This window comes from Rattus norvegicus, chromosome 16, assembly GCF_021556685.1.
Source record: "Rattus norvegicus strain SHRSP/BbbUtx chromosome 16, alternate assembly SHRSP_T2T, whole genome shotgun sequence".
Classification (NCBI taxonomy): Eukaryota; Metazoa; Chordata; class Mammalia; order Rodentia; family Muridae; genus Rattus; species Rattus norvegicus.
Window position 1 is genome coordinate 60,008,464 of NC_141549.1, and position 24,990 is coordinate 60,033,453.

Consider the following 24,990-nt stretch of genomic DNA (forward strand, 5'->3'; position numbering starts at 1 on the left):
AGCAGTCATCTAATTAAAATCAATACAGATAAAATAAAAGAATCTAGTGTACACAAATTTTAGTTTACAAGTGCATAGCTTTTTAGAAACTGTATTTATCTGTTGTTTGTACTTGTGCATAGAGGTAGCGTGTAAGTGGGCCATCCCAGTGACCCAGGTTCACATTTTGTTAAGAAACTCCTTTGAGACTCAGTTTCAGGGAGGTATAGATTTAGGGAGTCACTTTAAGCTATGGTTCTGTGCACTAATATAGACAATTAGTGGTAGTGGAAGCTATGGCAAGCAGAATGAGACACTATATTCAGGGATGCACTGTTTCAGTGCATTATTCTTGTTTTGTAAGGCAGCACACAGTTTCTCAAAATACAAGTATGGGAGACCCTAGGTAGCGGAGTCCCAACAGTTACCTAAATGGATGAACAGCCTGCTGCTCTCCTCAGTATTCTGGACCACTATTTCCCAAAACGGATTCTATATCTGAGAGACCTCAAAGCTACCTCACAGAATACTGAGCATTTCGGGTTCTTTTCATAAAGACAAAACCGAATAGCAGCAAACTAAAAGCCGATACATTCTATGAGGAAAACAGCAATGAGGCCATTTCTTCTACATTTTTCAAAGTTGACAATGTGATGGCTGGTTGGTGTTGTCACTTGACAGAAGCTATAGTCACCTGGGAGACAGGTCTCTGGACATGCTTGTGGGAGTTCACAGGTTGCATAATGTGAGGTGGGTGATTCGCTGCTCTCTGGCTGGGAATTTGAACAGTATAACTGGGGACAGGGAAGTAAGTAGCAGGCTACAGTGACTGCTCTTTTTTAAAAACCACTTTGCGGAACATATAAAGTGCTTCAAACTTGAGAGAAATGAGAAATATATGTAAGAGCATGTACTCATCCCAGATCAGCAACAAAACCTCCATCATGGCAATCTAACACAGTCCCTGACACGATGCAGTTATGATCAATGGTAGAAACAAAACTAATCTTTCTGGAGATTAATGTTTGAAATATTTCTCTGATTCAAACAAAAACAGGACAGATTCACCCTCAGTTACTACAATGAAGGGTGATAACATATTAAGTAAAAAAATAGTTTTACCATAGAATCAAAGCAGCTCAAATCATGGTTTGTCACTCACTAGTAAGTTACCCTGAGAAGTCACTTTCTAATTCCTGAGTCTTCTATGCTGATAAAGGAGCTGACAGTCTAATATGGGGAGTGCTTGCTAAGGCTTATAATCTCTGCACTCTGAAGAAAGAAGCAAGAGAATCAGGAGTTCAAAACCACAAGAATCAAGATCTAGGGGTGTGAACCAGTGGTTCAGCGGCTGCCTCACATGCCCAAGGCCACAGGATGGCTCCTCACTCAAGGGTGAGAAGCATGAGGAGGAATGCTCAGCACACTGTCACCCCTACGCTCGTCCACAGTACCACTGTCTTTTTCAGCAGTGGCTTCGAAGCTCCTCCAACACACGTCCCCTAGGCGCTATAGGTCCTATGTTACGAAGTACAGCTTGGATTTATTATAAGGTACCCGCACAGGAATGGAACTACAAATTCAACAAAACATTTCTTCTTTCCTTTTTCCTTTCTTGAGAGAGTAACTCTGTGCCCCAGTGTGGCTTGGAAATGGCTATGGTACTGAGGATGACCTTGAATTTCTGATTCTCCTGCCTCTGTCTGGGATGTTGGGAAAAGGGACTGCAGCTCCACTCCTGCTCTCTGTGGCTCTGGAGACAGCGCAGGGCCTCATACGTGCTAGCTGAGCACCCTACCAACTGAGCTATGTCCTCAGCTCCTAGCACATAGGTTTTAAACCACAACACCCGCACCGTCTTCACAAGACTGTAGGCGACAGTTACATTTCTATCACTTATTCTCTTCTTGTGGGACATGGTGTTGAACATGTGTTCTACTACTAAGATCCAATCCCGATCCCTTCCCAGCTACTGTCTAGACATTATAAAAACAATGGTGATTCTTTATAATTACTGAAGCGATTAGGATAAGCCCAAGCTAACATACTTATCTGCTATGAAGTTCCTTTTTCAGGCAGGATTTGAAAGTCGGATACTTCTGGACTGTTTTATAACCCTGTGGAATAAAGGATTACAAATGTCCAAATGTATACACAGCGCTGTTTAATTTATATGTTGACTATGAGCCAAACTTGTGCAAACAGCATGATGCTGGTCACCAGAGGCCAGGAGGGTTGGTAGACATGGGAACAAGTGAACCAACAGACATAGTGTTCCAGTCACACAAGAGAAACGCCTTCTCAGGATGGCCACAGAAGGGTGACAAAGCTAACACCAAGTGCATTTAAAACTGTTTAAAAGTAGAATCAAATGGCTCACACTACAAAGTGTGAGATTACGTCAATTAGATTATTACTCCACAATGTATTCATGTAACAAGATACTACATTGTATCCCATAAAAACACACAATGAGTGTATTTTAAAGAATGTGTGTAAACCATGTAACATGTAAACAAGAGAACCGTGATAGCAGCTCAGGCACACAAGGACTAGTGAAGAGAAGTGAGAGCAACTGTGCTTGGAGGGAAAACGGTGACAAAGGCTTACAGGATCGGTCATACTAAACCTTCTTACTTTTTTTGAAGAAACGGATTTCTCTGTTCATCCTTACAAGTGTCCCTAGTGTCCACTAGGTGGCACTCAAGTACAGCAGCAGTTTTTTCAAGATAGCTTGGGCAGAAAGTCATTCAACAAATCTTTGAGTTTCAGACTAAGAGGGTATTTTTCTATATATGGATTTTTCTACTTAAAGTGTTTATCCCTGACTATAGCAGCTGTTAATTTGAAAGGATTTTCCTCTTCTGTTTCTGAAATATCCATTAGGTATGTCAGAAGTGTAAATACTTATTAAACCACATTATAAACAAAATGGAAAAAAAAAAGATTTTGAGAAAAGGACGAATGAACTCTTATTGCTTTCTAGTATGTCGATTAGAAAAACAGTACAGGAAACAAAAATTGATTTTTGGTTTATTTTATACTATATTATAGTGAATGTGTACTGTCTTAAAGACTCAGTTTCCTACAGGAAGCATCTTAAGTGTAAGGAGGAGCGGGGATGTTTACTAGTGAGTTTGAAATCTAATGGGAAGACTAAATAAAACAAAACAAAACAAAACAAAACCAGCATACCCTTCCCCCAAATAGCAATAAAGACATCCCCCTAATTGAACATGAAAATAAATTAAACAATCAAATTTATTATATATTTAAAAATTATCTTTTATCACATTTTTTTTGAAAGCAGGTTGAGGGCCATACAAAGTTAAAAAAAAACACTTCATGTTTATAGCTTTAAAATTTCACATAAATTTCTTTTGCACTTAGACTTAAAACAAATTATCAATAGGCTTGAAATCTGCAGGCTTACCCGGAACCCTCTGTGGAGTCTGTCTTTCATAATCCCAATAAATTCTTTATAACTTAATTGGTCATCTTTGTCAACATCGAAAATCTTGAAGACAGTGTTCACCAAATGTGGTGAAAGTTTCAGTCCCGTAGCTACGTATACAGCACGTTTAAATTCATCTAGATAAATGTCATAAAAAAAGAAAAAGCAGTATTTTTCTTTAATCCATGATGCTAGTTATTGCAAAGGCTGTAAAAAGTCTTTTGTGAGCATGAGCCATGATGGTGCACTGCAAATGACTTTCATTCAGGGAGAAAGGGGACACTGTGGTTTACTGAAAAGAGCAAGTGAGGGCTCAACTGGGTTAATGCTGTCCTCCTACTCGAGGAACGTTGTATGAGCAGCTACTGTCAGGAGGAGAGACTATATGACAGGGTTTTACAATAAATATATCCCCAAGAAACAGTTCAGAGAGGAGACGGGGTTTGCGGAAACAATCATTTCAAAGGATCACCCAAAACGTGGTGGTAAAGTGCTCTGCGAATTTGGAGGAGTGATTAATTCTGTCGACAGTGTGGACACAGAAGGATGGAGGAAAGGGCAGGCAATGATTTCAAAAGGCTAGGACTAGGTGCTGGAGCCCAGCGTCACAGGACGGACCGCTTCAGCAGTGGGGATGAGAAATGGCAGCTGAGCAAACCTGAAGGCCACGTGAGTAGAGACCAGGGAGTGTGGGGCAGTGAGCAGTCTGCGCGGTAGAGCAGAGCTCAGAGGGCCTGGGAGGAGCTGTGGAGCTGTGGGCTTGGGAACCTGATCTGCTCCTACAGACGACTGGGAAACTGAAGAGTTGTGCACAGCAGTTGTTCGAAAGAGAGGCTGATTTGTTTTAGAGGAGCTTTCTGTGTATTCTAGGAAGAGCTGGTGAAGGAATGCCGCTTAGGTCTGCTGCACCAGCCTGTAATAAGTGTGCTGAAAGCGGCAGGGGAAAACACGTGGATATTGTTCCAAACATTTGAAAAAGTGACACGAAATTTCTCCTGTTTTCTAGTTCCATAAAATAAGAGAGCAACCTCTGCTCTGAACCAAATACATCGATACTTATTTCTTTTGAAGGAGTATATTATCCCAGTAAGATATTATATATCAACTGTGATATATATATATATACATATATATATATAATGTATAATATATTATGTATGTAGCTTTCACTTGTTGAGGCATGCCTTCCAAGGTTTGAACACAGTTTAGAGAAAGATGAGTCTGAGGGAATGTTCAGGTTTCTCTTATCCAATGATAAATGAGGCCACACAACAGATGCATACACAAGTGGTGCTGAGTGCACTGGCAGTGGGAGTTGAACCTCCGCCCTCACAGTCACTGCTCCCGTCCCTTCTCTGCCTCTGAGAGAAGTAACTGGCATCGACATTAGGGTGCAGTTTCACGTTCCCCTTCAAGTTGAACATAAAAACCTCCAGACGATAATCTGAAATCTAACATAATAGATTCTGGCAGAGGCAGGGAAATTGCCTTAAAGACATGAACAGAGTCTACACAGCAGGGTCCTTTTAGTAAGAACAAGGTTATAAGGGAAAGAACAGAGAAATATTTAGCTTCTTAGCCAACCTAGAAACAAAGACTGTGGCAGTCCCAAGAACACCAGTGTTTGAAGTTACATGACAGATGTGGTTTTTTGTAAATTAAAAAAAAAAAGATGTGAGGTAACCCAAACACAGAAAAACACACTTGGTGTGCACTCACTGATAAGTGGATATTAGCACAAAAGCTGGAACTAAGCAAGATGCAATCCACAGACCACAGGAAGCTCAAGAAGAAGGATGATCCAGATGCTCCCACTCCTTCTTAAAAGGAGAAAAACAAATCCATAGGAGGGGATATGGAAGCAAAGTTTAGAGCAGCGACTCAAGGAATGGCCATTCAGAGCCTGCCCCACATGTGGCCCATATATATACAGCCACCATAACTAGATAAGATTGATGAAGCTAAAAAATGCATGCTGAAAGGGACCGGATATAGATCTCTCTTAAGAGACACATCCAGAGCATGTCCAATACAGAGGTCAATGCTAGCAGCAAACCACTGAAGTGAGAACAGGACCCCCTGGGGGGAATTAGAGGAAGGATTGAAAGAGTTGAAGAACCTTGCAACCCCATAAGAACAACAATATCAAACCACCAGAGCTCCAAGGGACTAAGCCACTATGAAAGACTACACACGGACTGACCAGGGCTCCAACTGCACATGTAGCAGAGAATAGCCTTGATGGGGCACCAGAGGAAGGGGAAGTCCTTGGTCCTGCCAAGGTTGGACCCCCAGTGCAGGGGAATAAGGGGGAGCAGTAAGGGGGATGTAGAGGAGGAATACCCATATGGGGGAGGGGGTGGGGATCGGGGGGCTTATGGACAGGAAACCGGGAAAGGGAATAAGATTTGAAATGTAAGTAAAGAAATATATCTAATAAAAAAAAGATAATCAATTTTATGCATCACTCTTTAAAAAAACCCGTTAGTGTAAGTTAATGGCTAAGAGGTTCTGCTTATTATTTCTGGTTTCTGATTATGGAAAAATCATGAGACTTTCTGGAACAGTCAATGGCCAGCAGCAGCTTCTACAAGTAGACATCAGTTCCCTGATGCTACCAAGTAGTCATGAGGCTTCTTCTTAGACCTTTTACAATAAATATTATTAGTTCTTCCTCATAATATGAAAGGCCAAATATAAACCCAGTAAGAAATCAGCGTATTTCCTTAGACTCTGCATAATGTTAACTTTCAGAAGTGTTTGCCCGTAGAAATGATGAAGCCAGGCTTTCAGGTAAGTTGAGGCACCACCAAACACACCTCACTGTCTGTCACCCAAACCTCCGTGAACAAGGTAGGGCTGTTTTGACAATACATTTGGAAAGTAATTCTTACCTTGTCCTATAGAACGGCTTGCAAAGTTATACATATTGAGAGCTATTGCAAAGTCTTCTAAGTTGTTTAGAAACTGGAAAAATGACCTGAATTCATCAAATGTGATACCCTATATCAAGAAAATAAATGTAAAAAATTAGTATTGACAGATGAATTAGAATAAAGGAAGCACTAGGAACTGCAGTATATTTCATAAGAAACCACTTCAGGGGCTGGGGATTTAGCTCAGTGGTAGAGCGCTTACCTAGGAATCGCAAGGCCCTGGGTTCGGTCCCCAGCTCCGAAAAAAAAAAAAAAAAAAAAAAAAAAAAGAAACCACTTCAGGTGTGTTAGGAAAAATTTCTCCAAATAAACTTAGGATTTGGGCATACTTATTTCTATTGGGTAGCACTGTTACATGCTTTAATAAAAGTGACTAGAAAAGTTCCGATTATGATAACCCTCTAAATATCATTTATTAAATCTATAAAAGCCATAAGCCACATTTGCTTTGCATATTGATTGCTTCACATTAGGCCATCAGTATGCTTCTGACGACAATACAAAAATCCAACTGTCAGCATCAACTGTCATTTAGTTGATCTTCAGCCATGAAAATGCAGCCATGACAACAGGGAACGTGAAGTGACTACAGGAAATGACACTGAGGATGAAGGACCTGTGCTCAGAGCAGCCTGCTCTGGGAGATGTCAGTCACAGGCTAAGATTCTACCCCAGTTGTTACTTCAGATAATAGAACACTATTTGAACACTATAAAAACACTGTATCTCTATTTTGGATATAATCAATAAAATTTAAGTCATTAAGCATACAGAAAAGAAGGACAGGGGACAGAGCCCTCAGCTGCAGCCTCCCGAATCCTGGCTTGAGCACAGGGGAAGGGAAGAGGACCATTGATGAGGGTTCTGGGCAGCCCGGGAACTAACTAGGAAGATAGTTTTCCAGGCCCCCAATTTAAAACTTAGACATGGCAGCAGCTTCCTGTCCATCTCAGTAGCTCCACTGGCAGGAAATCTAAGCCCCTTCTCTTTCTGTCCATCAAGTTCTATCAGACCTGACACACAACTTCCTCATCACCTTCTCCTCTCCTGGTTTATGCAATGTCTTTACCACTTTTTCAATAACCTACGTCCGCGCCCTCCCCAGGCCCTTGCTGTTTGTCCGCTGCTCTCCTGTCTACAACACTCTTCATGAGCCCAGCTCACTGCATTCAGGCTCTGCTCAAAGCTCAAAATCTCTCCACTACAGTGGCCTTCTTTTCCAATCTCCATCCTTGTCCTGTCCACCGCATTTGCCTTTATCTGAAAATCTCTTTCTTATTACTTATTTTGCCCTCCCAGCAGTGTACACTCCTACTAAAGAGGGAATTGCCAATCTTGTTTCTTTATCCTTTGTTCCTATAATAAGGCTTGTAGATAGTTAATATTTGTGAATGGGAATGAAAGTAGTTTAGAAATGTGAAATGCCATTTGAATATCGCCTTTCTTTTCTTTTCTACTATGATGGAGACAAGGAAGAGTGGTGGGCGGAAGGGAGAGATTTAAGAAGAGTACAGTAGAAGAACCGCTGCCTTAGAGTCTTGGGTTTGAGTGGACAAGTACCTTAGGTCCTTAGTACCTCCTTTCCCAAAAGAAAAATGTCAGTGCCTGCAAGGTTCTTCTGAGATCAAGCAATCGCCACACTGAGTCCACGATAATGTGATTTTTTCTACGATAGTTATTGTACAGATACTTCTTCAACAGTTTAACCTGATTTTACAAAAGCTGAATTTAACTTCAGATTTTATTTTGGATTAATTTTAAATATAAAAATTGTAAAAATAAACTGTGAAAACTTTCTATAAAGTCATCCTGCAATTTGAGCTTCTAAGTTAGTTTTCCAAGTTTCCACTTAGAAAAAGAAGACAGATGAAAGGTCCTATGTAACACTATAGAAGCTTAAATAGCACAATGATGATTTTATCTCTAGGGAATTATCTACTGGTCGGGAAAACACAGCTCCATGGGTAAAACAGATATAAGTCACTTGATTAAAAGATAATGTAACCAAGTGCATCAAACCCCTCCCTGCCCCTACATCCTTAGGGGATTCTGAGAATTGTTAACTCTGGCAGTGTATCCACTCTAAACAAACTCAAACTATTTGCAAGTTTTCTTCAACAGTTTAACCTGATCCTTCCATAAACACAAATAGAAGGCAAACAGCCCAGGCTTAAAGGGTACTCGTGACAGCAATTCTATTTGGTTGCAGTGAAGCATTCAAATACCACTAGATAATGCAACTGCGCAAAAGGGCTGACACCACATTTGCTACCAAGCAAATAGACAAGGACTTGTCTTGGGTTCTTAAGCATTCATGCCACCAAAAGCTGCTGAAAGGCCTCTTCAAATGTAGATAAGATCATTCACTCATCAATGGCACTCTTCAAATGACCTTTTATTAGAGGTGCTATAGAAATGAACAGTGGGTGACAGAAATAATGTCAATACCAGCTGCCTTACATGTTTTGGTACTAGTCAAAACAACAAAATTCTCTTGAAAAACAATAATAGTCATATTTGAAAAAAAAACAAACCTAATAGCCTTAAAGGCTGTTAAGTATTTCTAAGAATAAGAATAATGACCTCCGCTTGAATGTAATGTATCCAAACACTGGTTTTAATTCACAGAGGAGCTGGATTAATAAAGTTATTTGATAAGTCATTACAAAACAGCATTTACTAACTAGTGTGTTTCAAGATAATAGCTACAACAAAATAAAAGATTAAGCACCTTTTCTTCAGGTATACTGTAGCGCACATTTTCCAAAAACACTGATGTATTTTCCACATTAGTATACCGTAGAAGAATATGGGCAAAATCTTCTTCACTGATAGTATTCATTCCATTAGAGTAGGAAAGAAATTCTATTTCTAGAACTTCTGTTTGTAGATTATCCATAAATCTGTGAAAAAATAATGAAAAATAAGCACGATAAATGGTCAGACATATTTACCATCCTAGGAAAGGTCATGTGGAAGTAATTTATTCATTACTGCTCAGTGGCTGTGCTACCTGAACCTCTCTCTTAGGTTTGAGCTGCCTGCCTGCCTGCCTGCCTGCGTAATGGTTAACAACATCTCGTGGGGTAGAGATGATCCTGCCCATTTCTCCTGTGGCTTACTGAGACTGAGGGACTGACTGAGGCGATCTCTTCTAAATACCCAAGCTACAATAATCCCTATGTATTCATTTTTATCTGTTAGCTGCTGTGCATCGCTATGACTACCCCTGCAGACAGCAATGCAGTGCACACCACAGAGAGTATTTTCCACTGAGACCAGAGCAGCACAGTTTCACAGTATTAGATTATTCCCAAGATCCCCGGACCTTAGCAGCATAGTAATTTTAAACAGAAACTTAGCTTACCTATAAAAATCTTCAAAGTTGAGCTCAGCTTTTCCTTTCTTTCCAAAAAAGTGTACAAGAAGTGTAGTATCTGCTACTAAGCTTGTGATGTCATCAGCACGCTGAAAAACAGAATTTCAAATTAGCAACAAAAACAAATAAAGAAACAAACCCAAAACAAGACAGCACACTAAATATTCTTCCAAGAATTTTATCAAAAACGTTGTCAAGAAAGGCTGAGGTGGACTGGTGGTGAAGAGCACTTGTTGCTCTCCCCGAGGACCCAGCTTTGTTTTCCAGCACTGACCTGACGTGATGGCTCCTAACTGTCCACAACTCCAGGGCATCGCATATCTTTTCCCATCTCCACATGCACAGTCACATAACACGGCACACATACATACACTGAGGCAAAACACTTTTACATGTAAAGTAAACCCAAGAATGAAAAGGTACAAACATTAGAATGAAGAGAAAGTCAATAGTCATGGGTGTAACTATAGCTAAAATACTCAAAATTTCAAAACAGAAACGTGAGCAATACTGACCTTTATTTTTGAAAATGCCCATCAGTTATATCTTAAAAGCATTCTACCTAAAATCACTATGCATCTAGTGTACCTATCCTGTTGACTATCTCAAGTAGTTATTTAGATATCATTTAACTATGCCTCTTTTATTTAAGTAGTTAGGCTTTTTCATAAACAACCTGAAAAATTCAATTGAAAGCGAGCTATTCTCCAAAGATATTGACTTTCTGGAAATGACAGAGAATGAGCTCAAACTTATAGAGCGGCTTTCTTTAACCACACTGATTACATTACAACAATATTAAAATGTGTGGTAGTGTGTTTAGGAAGAGGAACCACAGGAGTAATTTATCTCTGGCACTGTTTTCAAAGACAAGCATCATATAACTTTTGAATGGTCACGAAGTTAATTCCACGGGATTTTCCCTTCTTCACTCAACTTAATAAACTACAGTTCAATAAACATATTCCTAAGTGATTATAGTTCTCACAAAATAAAATTGCTTTATGTAACTTCCCACTTTACTCCTTCCTTCGTCTTTCCCTCCTCTTTCCTTTGTCATCAATCATAACTACTTCATAAATTCAAGGACACAATTCAGGAAACTCAAATAATTACAACTCACAGGAAATGTAAGAAGATACCGCAGTGCCACCATTTTCAACACTAATGTAAGTGACTGTGTACATCCGCTGTGATGAGTTCCTGAGATAGAACTTATTAGAGTCAGGAAGCAGGATGTTCCTACAGAAACGATGGGTCCAGCGGTAGCTCTATTTCATTTATCGTCCATAAGATACATCTGGATATCACTCTGACTCCTCGAAGCCTTCTGCCCCTTCTTTCACAGGGTAGTTGCTCTAGCAACATTAGTAGGATCTTCCTTTCCTTTCTCCATGTGTCAAATACTTTCCTCTAAGAATTAGTCTGCAGCAGATACTAGATCATCGGTTTCCCCTTGGATGTCCACCTTTTACTCAATTCAGCTGCTTTCCACCAAGTGATCCAAGCTACTTAGATCACTCATATCTTTCTTAAGAACTTGACTTCTTGAGCCACATGTGGTTTCACATGGCCTTGGGAGGCTAACATGGAGGAATCAGGAATCTGCATCCCAGGAGCTATTACAGGAATCCCTATCTCAAAAATAAAAAGGTCAAAAACTCCTATCTTGTAGAATAAGTTAAAATTATTGAAATTCTTTGGTAATTACCCACATGTTCTGTTTATAATTAAATAACTGAGTATGGGTTTTCTTTCTGGTCCCAGTCTCCCTTCTAAACAGTTTGGGAGAGCTCTAGTACTCACTCTCCTCCTCAGTGGTCAGAGCCCCTGAGGAAAGCTACGTCCCACACTCCCATGCCACCACCTTCCAAAGACTGGGAGGCAGGCAGTCCCACCCGGTGGCTAGAGGAGAAAGAAATACAGGTAGCCAAGTACCACACACTCTCTTTAAAAATATTTGCTTGTAAAGCACATTATGAATGTTGAAGGATGAGAGAGGGACTAGCCCTTCTTCCAGTGTCCCATGTGAGGAGAGAGTAGCCCTGGAGGGACATCATGTCACCACTAACTGGGTGGATGAGGCATGCAGTTCTAATGGGGCTAGGACAGGCTTTAACATCAGAGGTCTTGACTTCAATGACCTTTTGGACCTTCAGCTTCTGTATCTGAAGACAGAAATAATCCTGTCTATACTGACTTGTAGGAGAAAGCTACAAGATGCAGATAAAGTGCACACATGTTCCTACTGGTAGTCACAGCTGCAAATACCAATTTATTTCGCCTCAAAGAGTTTAAACATAAATGGGGTGCGGCAGACATCTGGAGGCATGCTCAAGTTGAGTTTAAGAATGGGCACTAGCCTATTAACACGAAAAACCAGTGTACCTGTCTGCAAGCTACAAAGAGGGAGCAGGTGACAGACTTTTTCCTTTTCTTTAATTGAAAAAACTTTTATGCATATATTCATTTATATATTCTAATCATATTTTACTATTTGTCAGGTTTAAAAAGTTGAAATATGACTTAATTGACAAAAACTTTTCAATGAAATGGAAAAATGGGTTTTTCATGGAACACTCTTACTTGTTACTGAATAACAAGTATTGTTATATAAATCTGAAGACAAAAGACCGTCAGAATGAGAGGCTGCAGGGGCACTATGCTAGAGGGCACCAGCACATTCACGATGCCAGTCTGCGGTGAGACTGTTTACACAGGCTTCTACAATGACCTCACTTAGGCTGTTCACTGAGCAGAGCAGACCTTCACTTACGGTTTTCAGTGTCCAATCTTATTAGCTTCAGGTTGCGCTTATTCAAGTAATCCAAACCCACAGAGGGATAAGTAACAGTTTGACAGCAGAAGTGGGGGTGGGGGTGGGGAGGAGGAAACCAGAAAATGGAAATGGAGACCCCACTCCCATGTGAAGCTAAGCATTGGAGCCATTGGGAGAGCTAGGCCAGTGTCCTTGGCATCATGACAGTTTACAGAGTGAATTACAAGGAGGTGGAAAGAAAAAGACATTACTTTATTTCTTTGATTCTTTTGCTTACTGTTAAAAAAAATGAATTCAGGTGTTTCATAACACAATGGAAAAAAACCCTCAAAGTGAACAGAGACCCTCATGGTCATTTAGACATAAGTTGACTATTTTTTTAAGCTAAAAATGGTGCTAGGTGGGAAGGAGCTTGGTCAGACAGAGTGTGGAATAGGGGTGTAGGTCAGCAGTGGTGTGTGTTAGTATGCTTCAGAGCTCAGCACCGGTAATAAACACATGGCCAAAGTTACCTTAAATCTCAAAATTTGTATAAAATACAAATTTATCAAACTATTAAAATAAAGTTTTAAGACAGTCTCTTAAACAACTTTCTATTGATTACAATGTAAAAAAAAAAACCTCACTCTCTAGGCAAAGGGGGAATCTTCAAATTTAACATAAACAATTTCTGAATAATCCAATGGATAAGTTATTCCTTATACCACACAGACATTAAATTTTATTTGTAAAAGTCAAAGTCATCTTTAGATTCCTGGTACTAACCAACTGTTCTCAATGCTGTGTGATATACTTGTCATATTACATACACTCTGAGTAATTTTAGGCGGACATTAGTGCCAGCTGTTCACACATGCAAATCTTCTTTATATAATTTTATAGTAATTTTAAAAACATGGTTTCCTCTTTATAATTTAAGATGCCAACAGTTTACAGCAGCTGTTAAAAGAATGAGAAAATGAGGGGTTAAGCTCTTATTTACCTATTATATTTTAAGAGTTGTGTATTATATGCAATGAGAAGTATTTAAGTACATTTCTAAGCCTTCCTTCTGAACTAGTTTGTATCTTGAAATACAAATACTATAAATGATTCTTTTATACAAGTTGTGACTTGTAATAAATTCTCATTTTTTATAATGGAGTACAGTAACAAGGGACTCTCCAAGCAAAACACCTCCTCAAACTTTATTTATAAATGGAGAGAACAAAAAAAATCACAAATAATTGGTATTTATTTTAGATATTGATGCGAGTATGTGTGCGTGTTACATACACACACTGCCAGAGCACATGCATAACATCAGACATCAATCCTAGATGTCTTTCTTAAACAGTATCTACCTAGTCTTTTAAGACTGGGTCTCTCAATGAACCTGGGCTTTGCCAATGCAGCTAGACTGTCTGCCTAGCAGCATCAGGGATCTGCACTCCCATCTCTTCCTCCTCACTGCTGGCTTTACAGAATATACTATGTGCCTGTGCTAGGCTTTTCCAGGAATGCTGGAGGTTCAGCTCAGGTGCCCATGCTTGTGTGTCAAGCACTCCAACAACACTGTATCACACACACACAATGTTTTACTTTTTGAACTTAAAGTTTTGATAAAATATCAGACACCAAGTTTAATATTAGATATTTAAATTCCTGTTGATGGTGGCACTAAATAGCGGAGTAGAGGCAGTCTATCACAAGTGCAGCAATAAAGTGTCCAGCAGTAAAATTTAAGCAATGAAAAAACCAAATCTGAGTTGGTTTGATTTTTATTTAAACATGGGCTTAAGTTAATATAAAGATAAATTTCCAATTCTTTGACTGAATTTCACATTTCTACATCTCTTTCCCGTAAGCTGCTCACTACTAGCTGGGGAAGTTAAGTGTTTAAATCTAACATAAGAGCAGTCTTGCTTTACAAAATGAAGAATTTAGTATTTCTATGTAACAGTTATGTTGTAGGATAGTAAATTTACAAATCTGTATTACTACTTCAAATTTCTAGGAATTGATCCTTAATTAAAGCTAACTATTATTTTATTTTAGGTATATTCTGATGTTATGTTTTATAAAATAAACAAGTTCAATCAACACAGATAATAACTGACATCCCCTGTCAGTACAATAAACATACAATATTCTTTCTATACAGTGATTATACGGATGATACGTAGTACTTATTAATTTACTAAAAAAGTTAAAAGAAATAGAAAAAGAGTACATTTTGGGCTTTGTGAATCTGAAACCAATTGAATATCAGATTCACAAAATGGCATCTAGTACAGGAGTATGAGGGCCACACGGACGCTTCCTTATACCTCTGCAAGGTCTGAGAAGAGCGCCTGGCTTGTGCTACGTCTCAGGGTATCCCAGTAGCTTCTGGAGACAAGTTCCTCAGCATCTGGTTTAAGTACCTGTAGAAGTTTTAAGAACAAGCACATAAATCTACACAATGGTCAGAGAACACCTTACATGCTTTACATCTCTTCTAACCAACCACAGACGGGAAAAGAGCCCATTGGCTTACCTTCATTGTATTCTGGTGCACACAACAGTACTACATTACACAGCCAGCAGCCCATGGCGCTTTCAGAATGAAAGGCTGTATAACCTGTTTCTAAGTACAATGTGGCTATGTCAAAAAGGCTCAAACTCTGCAATCTTGCCTGCTTTTGTTGAGACATAAGTAATTCTATGAAAGTATGACATAAAAAATTTATTTAAACATTTTGTGAAATGGTATATGGAAACAATTTTTTTGATTTGTGGTAACCTCTTAAATGCATATATAATTTCAAAATTAGTTGTTTTCTCATCCATCTTGTTAGACTAACACAATCAAAATAAGTTCATTCTTACCTTGTAGATACAAACTTAAATATAAAGTTTGTGAAAATAAAATATAACTGTTTAAGTCAAATGATGTCAACCTATTCTAGGATTTCATGGGTGTGACGACTATGAAAGATAAGGTGCATTTAATGTTCACAGGGGCAGGGCACTCCTTTCCCCCTCAGTATTGACTTCCATGAGGGAGTTTCTAAGGTTAAAAATCCTACCCTGAAACTCTAAACAGAAATATTATAGTCAACTATTCCACAAAATACAAACAGAAGGAACACTACCTAATTTGTTCTATGAAGCCACAATTACAGTGATACCTAAACCACACAAAGACCCAACCAAAAAAGAGAACTTCAAACCAATTTCCCTTATGAATATCAATGTGAAATTACTCAATAAAATTCTCTCAAACCGAATACAAGAACACATCAAAATGATCATTCACCATGATCAAGTAGGCTCCATCCCAGAGATGCAGGGATGGTTCAATATAAGAAAATCCATCAATGCAATCCAAACTCAAAGAAAAAAACTACATGAACATCTCACTAGACACTGAGAAGGCATTTGACAAAATTCAACACCTCTTCATGTTAGAAGTCTTGGAAAGATCAAGAATTCAAGGCCCATACCTAAACATAGTAAAAGCAATAAACAGCAAACCAGTAGCCAACATCAAACTAAATTGAGAGAAACTTGAAGCAATCCCACTAAAATCAGGGACCAGACAAGGCTGACCACTCTCTCCATACTTATTCAACATAGTACTCGAAGTCCTAGGCAGAGCAATCAGACAACAAAAGGAGGTCAAAAGGATACAAATTGGAAAGGAAGAAATCAAAATATCACTATGTACAGATCATATGATAGTATACTTAACTGACCCCAAAAGTTCCACCAGAGAACTACTAAGCCTGATAAACAACTTCAGCAAAGTGGCTGGGTATAAAATTAACTCAAATAAGTAGCCTTCCTCTACTCAAAGGATAAACAAGCTGAGAAAGAAATTAGGGAAATGACACCTTTTACAAGAGTCACAAATAATATAAAATATTTTGGTATGACTCTAACCAAACAAATAAAAGATCTGTCTGACAAGAACTTCAAGTCTCTGAAGAAATTAAGATCTCAGAAGATGGAAAGACCTCCCATGCTCATGGATCAGCAGGATTAATATTGTAAAACTGTTCATTTTACCAAAAGCAATCTATAGATTTAAGGCAATCGCCATCAAAATTCCAACTCAAGTCTTCATAGAGTTAGAAAGAACAATTTGCAAATACATTTGGAATAAAACCCAGGATAATGAAAACTATTCTCAACAATAAAAGAACTTCTGGGGGAATCACTATCCCTGAACTCAAGCAGTATTACAGAGCAATAAAAGTGATAAAAACTGCATGGTATTGGTACAGAGACAGACAGATAAACCAGTGGAATAGAATTGAAGACCCAGAAATGAACCCACATACCTATGGTCACTTGATTTTTGACAAAGGAGCCAAAACCATCCAATGGAAAAAAGTGAGCATTTTCAGCAAACGGTGCTGGTTCAACTGGAGGTCAGCATGTAGAAGATTGCAGATGGATCCATTCTTATCACCCTGTACAAAGTTTAAGTCCAAGTGGATCAAGGACCTCCACATCAAACCAGATACACTCAAACTAATAGAAGAAAAAGTGGGGAAGAATCTCGAACACATGGGCACTGGAGAAAATTTCCTGAACAAAACACCAATGGCTTATGCTTTAAGATTAAGAATCGACAAATGGGATCTCATAAAACTGCAAAGTTTCTGTAAGGCAAAGGACACTGTTGTTAGGACAAAACGGCAACCAACAGATTGGGAAAAGATCCTTACCAATCCTATAACCGATAGAGGGCTTATATCCAAAATATACAAAGAACTCACGAAGTTAGACTGCAGGGAAACAAATAACCCTATTAAAAGAGCTAAACAAAGAATTCACAGCTGAGGAATTCCAATGGCTGAGAAGCACCTAAAGAAATGTTCAACATCTTTAGTCATCAGGGAAATGCAAATCAAAACAACCCTGAGATTCCACCTCACATCAGTCAGAATGGCTAAGATCAAAAACTCTGGCAACAGCAGATGCTGGCCAGAATGTGGAGAAAGAGGAACACTCCTCCATTGTTGGTGGGATTGCAGACTGGTACAACCATTCTGGAAAGCAGTCTGGAGGTTCCTCAGAAAATTGGACATTGCACTACCCAGCTATACCTCTCTTGGGCATATTACCGAAAGATGCTCCAACATACAACAAAGACACGTGCTCCACTATGTTCATAGCAGCCTTATTTATAATAGCCAGAAGCTGGAAAGAACCCTGTTGCCCTTCAACAGAGGAATGGATACAGAAAATGTGGTATATCTACACAATGGAATACTACTCAGCTCTCAAAAACAATGACTTTATGAAAGTCATAGGCAAATGGATGAACTGGAAAATATCATCCTGAGTGAGGTAACCAATCACAGAAAAACACACATGGTATGCACTCATTCATAAGTAGATATTAGCCCAAATGCTTGAATTACCCTAGATGCACAGAACACATGAAACTCAAGATGAAAGACCAAAATTCGAATGCTTCACTCCTTCTTTAAAAGGGGAACAAGAATACCCTTGGCATGGAATAGAGAGGCAAAGATTAAAATAGAGACTGAAGGAACACCCATTCAGAGCCTGCCCCACATGTGGCCCATACATATACAGCCACCCAATTAGACAAGATGGATGAAGCAAAGAAGTGCAGACCGACAGGAGCCGGATGTAGATCGCTCTTGAGAGACACAGCCAGAATACAGCAAATACAGAGGCGAATGCCAGCAGCAAACCACTGAACTGAGAATAGGACCCCCATTGAAGGAATCAGAGAAAGAACTGGAAGAGCTTGAAGGGGCTCGAGACCCCATATGTACAACAATGGCAAGCAACCAGAGCTTCCAGGGACTAAGCCACTACCTAAAGACTATACATGGACTGGCCCTGGACTCTGACCTCATAGGTAGCAATGAATAGCCTAGTAAGAGCACCAGTGGAAGGGGAAGCCCTTGGTCCTGCCAAGACTGAACCCCCAGTGAACATGATTGTTGGGGGGAGGGTGGTAATGGGGGGAGGATGGGGAGGGGAACACCCATAGAGAAGGGGAGGGGGAGGAGCTAGCGGGATGTTGGCCTGGAAACTGGGAAAGGGAATAACATTTGAAATGTAAATAAGAAATACCCAATTTAATAAAGGTGGAAGAAAAAAATGCTAAAAAAAGAGAAGAAAATAAAAAAAAAGAAAGAAAGAAAGAAAGAAAAAATATGGATAGAGTGGGACCAGATCTTGGAAGAATTTGGGGAGATAAAAAAAATATGGTCAAAGTTTATGGAAAATGTTAAAGGGATTTAAAAATAATAGTTATTGAAAATAAAACCCTTATAAATCATAAAAACTTCAATGATGTAAGTAAGAAAAAACTTTTTAACATGAAAAATAATAAAAATATTTAAAAGCAGAAAGTATACATAAGGCACTGCAATAAGGTTCAAATAAATAACAAACTCAAAGTAGAATTTAAAAGGAAGAAATTTTGAGCAAATTTAATATCAGCGCATATGTGTAAAAGTTAAAGAAGGACATGAGGTGTACACTTGTGACCGGGCTCTAAGACAGAAACGGAGCAGACAGCTCTGCTGCTTCAGTGTGTGAATGGAAGGCAGCACAGAAAGACTTCCTGAAAACATCTCTGCGTGAGCTCAGCTTTCAGGCCTTAACAGTAGAACACACTGAGTGTGGACTTTCAAAGAGAGAAAGGAACATATGGACTTTCAAAAGAACTTGCAAAAAGGATGGACTAGGCAGACTGATATTCTGTATGTTCTAAATCTAATTCTATCGTCTGTCTGTCTGTCTGCCCACCCACCTGCCCGCCTACCTACCTACCTACCTACCTACCTACCTACCTACCTACCTACCTACCTACCTACCTGTCTATGTATGTCAAAGAGGCTATTTATTAGTGGAAGTCCTTAAACCTGGCAGATTCAAGAGTTTCTACATCTCTTTTTTAGCAAGGTCCTATTCCCACAATCTGCTAATGTCCTGTCACTGATATTTGTGATAGACAGGAATGCAGAGAAGGCAGACTTGGCAGTGGGGAGGGAGGACGGAAAGGTCAAAGGAAGTTCTCAACTAGAGATTCTTCCTAGAGATACTGATCTACCACTGAGGTAAACAGAATGATGGTGACCCAAACTAAACAGGCCAGTTCTTTACATACTTAAGCAAACAAAAACAAGCAAAATAAAACCATCTTTCTATTATGTTCTATTGTAACAATTGATAATTGTGTCAAAATAACAGCAACAAAACAAAACAAAGCATCAAAACAAGTAATCTTGGAACTGTAATTCAATGTTGTATTGGACTAATTTTCTCCAGGTCTGTCAAACACTCAGAGAGAAGCTACAGGCATAGTGGGCCAAATGAATGTCCATGAAAGCATCAGAAAAATCTTAACAGAGAAAGATGGGAAATAACATTCAGGTAAAGAGGTAAAGACAGCGAATTCCAATAATAAAGGGGAAAAAACAATTTCCTATTTTGGAAGCTCAACAAATCTCACCATGGACAAAAGCAGGGCAGAGAGGCACACTGCAGCAAGACTATAGAAAAACAAGGGCAAAGAAGACTTAAAATGACATTTTGTGGGGGCTGGAGAGATGGCTCAGCAGTTGAGGACACTAGCTGCTATTTCAGACGACCCTGGTTCAATTCCCATCACCCACATGGCATTACAACATTACAACTATCTGTAACTCCAAGATTTGACCCTGAAGGGTCAAGCTTAACATTACAAACTCCATTTTGCTTTCAGACTCCACTTTATGATTAACTTGCCCTCTGAGTAAACTTAGCTACTGGAAAAACCTCAACTTGTCCCAAGAATCATGTCACCCTGCCAATTATCACAATTCCTCTGAGCAAACAGCCACTTTACTCCTAGCAACAACCACCCAGTTCTTAAGGGGAAAGTACCTAATATCTGACAAGTAGATTTGATTAGGCTAGCCACCATTGTTCATATCAAGCTGAAATCATTACTAGCCAATACAGGAATGGCAAGCAAATGCTAACCAATTCCCAAGTTGGAAAGAAAAGTCCCTCACCTTGATACAGCAACCTGATAAATAGGCAAGGTTTATACTGGCTCAGCGTCTTCCACTGTGTTAGAGAGGGTGCAGGGTTTGAGTTCAAGCTTCAGTAAAGACTTTTGCTTTTGCATATGAGTTAGACTCCTGGTGGTCTCTGATGGTCAGTGGGGACCTCACCATCTGGGCATAACAACACCTCCATACAGACATACATTCAGACAAAACACCAATGTACATAAATAAATAAAGATTTTTTAAAATGACACTGTCTTAGGGTTTCTATTATTGCACAAAACATCATGATCAAGAAGCAAGCTGGGGAGGAAAGGGTTTACCCAGCTTACACTTCCACAGTGCTGTTCATCACCAAAGGAAGTCAGGACTGGAACTCAAGCAGGCCAGGAAGCAGGAGCTGATGCAGAGGCCATGGAGGGATGTTATTTATTGGCTCGCTTCTTCTGGCTTGCTCAACTTGCTTTCTTATAGAACCCAAGACTACCAGCCCAGGGATGGCAGCATCTAATGGGCCGGGCCCTCCCCACTTGATCACTAATTGAGAAAATGTCTTACAGCTGGATCTCATCAAGGCATTTCTTCAAGGGAGGTTCCTTTCTCTGTGATAACTCCAGCTTTTGTCAAGTGGACACACAAAATCAGCCAGTGCACTCTGCTATACTCCCAGATCAGTGCCTTGCTCAGCTATCATGAGAAAAGCTTCCTCCTGCAGCAGATGGGAATTAATGCAGAGACCCTCAACATGTGCAATGAGTGAGTGACCTTGGGACACTCTGCTAAAAAGGGGATATCTTTGTCAAAAGTGACATAGCCTGATTTTTGTCTTCTTCAACTCCAATGTGTTAGTTTCTAGTTTAGGTTTGCTACTTTATTATTATCCCTTAAATCCCTGTATGCTTTCTAATGCGGGAGAGAAAGGCACTTGACTGGGATCGGAGGTGATGTGGAGAGGAACTGGAATGAGTAGAGAGAGAGAAAGAGAGAGAGAGAGAGAGAGAGAGAGAGAGAGAGAGAGAGAGAGAGAGAGAGAGAGAGAGAGAACCACAATAAGGGTATATTAAGCGAGGAAAAAAAGTCTGTTTTCAATGCGGGAGACAGGAACTAGGCTGGGAGGAGACCCAGGTAACCTACAGAAGAAAATTAATTATATTCAGAGCTGACCCTTTAATTTCAATTATAGAAGTCCAAAAACAGTGTATAAATTTTATCATCATTTGCTGAGAAGCATCTTTTAACTTACAATAAAGATATTTTCAGAAAGAGGTTTTGTTTGTTTGTTTTTCTTTTTGGTTGTAATGGGAATTGAACCCAGGGTCAATTGAACAAGAAAGCTCAACAGTAATTCTACCATGAGGTATACAGCTAAGCCACCATTTTCCAATCTCCAAGGGACTCTATCTTAAGGATGCATTTTATGAGTATTAGATTATAAGGCTTATAAAGGGGTGAGAGTAAATTAATTATGAGCACTGGTAAATACACATAAACATACATGAGTGAATTGTATGCATTCATAGGCCAAAAGTCAACATTACTTGTCTTCCTGTTTTACTCTCCACCTTATTTTTTTATGACAAGACACTGTACTTGGAGTTCCTCAAGTCTGCTAGACTGGCTGGCCCATGAGCTCTAGGGAGCAATCTGTTCTTGTCCCACATTCCCCTGTGCTGGGGTTACATACATGTCCCACCTACTTGGGCTTTATGTGGACTCTAAGACTCAGAACTCAGAACAATAGACACTTTATAAACTGAGCCGTCTCCTTAGCTTCAAAACACAAGTCGAGTAAGGAATGGTAAGTACGCAGCTGTGGAGGTCTGAATATGCCTGGCCCAGGGAGTGGCACTATTAGGAGGTGTGGTCTTGCTGGAGTAGGTGTGCCTTGTTGGAGGAAGTGTCATTGTGGGAGTAGGCTTTGAGAGCTTTTTCCTAGCTGTCATCAGATGAAGATGTAGAACTCTCAGCTCCTCCTGCACCACGCCTGCCTAGATGCTAAGTTTCCACCTTGACAATACTGGATTGAACCTCTGAACCTGTAAGCCAGCCCCAGTCAAATGTTGTCATTATAAGAGTTGCCTTGGTCATGGTCTCTGTTCACCTCAGTAAAACTATTTACATCACAAAGTAACCACACTAATGTAAATTAATTGAATTTTCTAATTAAAGAGGCGCAGACTATATCAATCAGCCAGGAGAAAAGAGACCAGTACATTTCACAAAATATACCATCAAAATTTTCCCAGTTAATGCAAAACTGAAAAAGACACAGCAGGCTACGCTGACAGAGGCCAGGAAGTAGTGCTAGCTTGCTGGATGAGAATAAGTGAAAAGGCCAGAGCAAAGCTAACACACTTAAAGAGTCTCAGAAATGCTATTGTCTTTGGCTTTGTATTGATACTTGCACTGATAGTAAAAATGACTAGACGTCCTGGTAACTTCATACAAATGAGACAGTGTCATCAAAGACCAAAGCAACTACATTCTTTAGTGCCACACACTCACAGCATGAGAAAAGAAGACTCAATTTAAGAATAAACTCGCTCGGATTTCCAATAGCTGGGGTGACAAACAGGAAAAACTCATGAGGCTCTTCTGCTGCATACTCAGGGGTTGGAATTGCCCAGCAAGAGGACATCTGTGTGACAGTCTGTGGCACGAGTTGAGGAGCCGCTTTCTTTACAAACAACCATTTTCACTGGATAGAACAACTAATAAATCTACTGTCTGAAGCAGTAAAGGAGATCAAGCTGGGACTATGTACAAAACTCCATGAGCAGAACTAAGGCCTATTTTTCAGATTGCACAGGGAGCAAAGCAAAGATCTATCTATAAACCACAGTTGCAGCAATCATTTGGGAGAATTATTTTTGGGAGAAGAATTATGCCTGGGAATAGTATAAAGGGGATTGTGGGAAATTGCAACATTTTATATCTTGAACTATTTTATAATTATTCATTTTATTTGTATTACGTTCTTGAGATAAAGTACATTTTTAAAATTAGGAAAAGCTTCATTATCATTACAGGGAATGATAATAAAAAATAAAATGTTAATTCGAAAGGTTGTCTATACTGATAACTAAAGGTTTTATAAGGCAAAATATACCCAGAAATCTAGTACAGTAGCTACCAGAAACTAGGTTAAGGCATAATTAATTTATATTCTTACACATGTAATAATGGTTCAAAATAAGTAACATAAAAATGAAGAACATTGTGAGTAAATAATAAATTCATAATTATAACATTTAGTTTAGTTTTAATATACCAATTCACAGTCAAGCAGACACAACTGTCAGTAAGGACAGACAAGACTGAAAACACATAATTAACATGCATGGTAATATATATGTGTAAATATGTACAATATATATTACAACTCGGCATCCAAAACTGGAGAAGACATATTTTTAAAATAAAAATTATTTATGAATAACAAAATGTGCAAACCGCATTTCAACATATGATGAAATACCAGTGAAGTGGTATTAAAAATTGACACCTTTTCTGATAGTGATAACATTAGGGGAGTTAAACTTAATATCATAAAATCACATAAGGGATGCTGAAGTCACACACCCTTGATGTCTGAACTGTTGAATTGCTTATTCTTTTCAACTCTTTTGTATTTTTTCATCACTGTGGAAAAACAATTGAGACTTGACTCCATGCGGAATATAAAAAGATCTGGGTTATCTGGAGTGGAAAAGCTACTACTAGGGTAACTACTATATTCAGACACAGGAACAGCCTTGAGCTTTCACTGTAGCAGAAAGAATGAAAACAGGCAGAAGTGACTATAGCGGGTGCTATCTTGGAGGGTGATTTGAGAGCTCAAAGGGTTTGTCTGTCCTCGTGTCCAGACAACATCTGGTTTCCCAAAGGCACTTAGGGAAGTCATTCCTCACAACAATGTTTCTATTATACAAAAGCTTGTAAAAAAAATTAAAGAAAATTTTAAGAGTTATATTATATAATCACTTTGAGTGAAAATTAAAAGAACATGAAATTATAGCATATTAGCATTTGTTTTACATAAGGACAGAAGCTGTCCTCAGTAAAATGAAATGAGAAATTTGCAAACCAATAAAATAAAAATAACAAATATGTTTCCTCATCGAGGATAATTGAACAGAATATACCATTTAAATCTGGCTATTGAAAATATCTTAATGGCAGTGACTGTAAAGTCTATGAAGTTTAAACTATACGGTTAACTACTTAAAAATGAAAGGAAACATTGAAACTACTACAATTAAAAAGTGATTCCCACTGTGACAGTAAAAATTAAGCCATAAAATCATAAATACTACTAATTGTATGTTTAAAAGTATATATGATATTATAATGTGAGATTTTCATTTTATAGGCACTTACAAATATTTAAATGATTATAAGAAAAACTTTTAAAAGTAATTAGAAAATTTCTCTTATTGGGAAGCAGCAAT

The 24,990-nt window shown here is 38.9% G+C and overlaps 2 protein-coding genes across 5 annotated transcripts in view; one reads left to right on the plus strand and one right to left on the minus strand.

The window, feature by feature from the left end:
- The window catches only part of Erich1 (glutamate-rich 1), a gene marked incomplete at its 5' end in the record, with an annotated part of 52,793,804 nt that overhangs the window by 29,137,904 nt on the left and 23,630,910 nt on the right, over positions 1 to 24,990 (plus strand).
- Positions 1 to 24,990, minus strand: part of Micu3 (mitochondrial calcium uptake 3) — a 90,548-nt gene that overhangs the window by 3,866 nt on the left and 61,692 nt on the right. For all 5 annotated transcript variants that reach the window (NM_001436586.1, NM_001436585.1, NM_001436584.1 and 2 more), the window contains 6 exons: positions 14,837 to 14,932; positions 9,737 to 9,837; positions 9,101 to 9,272; positions 6,328 to 6,436; positions 3,413 to 3,570; positions 2,028 to 2,096 (listed from right to left, as the gene is read on the minus strand). In NM_001436586.1, the coding sequence (NP_001423515.1) occupies positions 2,028 to 2,096; positions 3,413 to 3,570; positions 6,328 to 6,436; positions 9,101 to 9,272; positions 9,737 to 9,837; positions 14,837 to 14,932 (705 nt within the window). The remainder of the gene's footprint in view (positions 1 to 2,027; positions 2,097 to 3,412; positions 3,571 to 6,327; positions 6,437 to 9,100; positions 9,273 to 9,736; positions 9,838 to 14,836; positions 14,933 to 24,990) is intronic.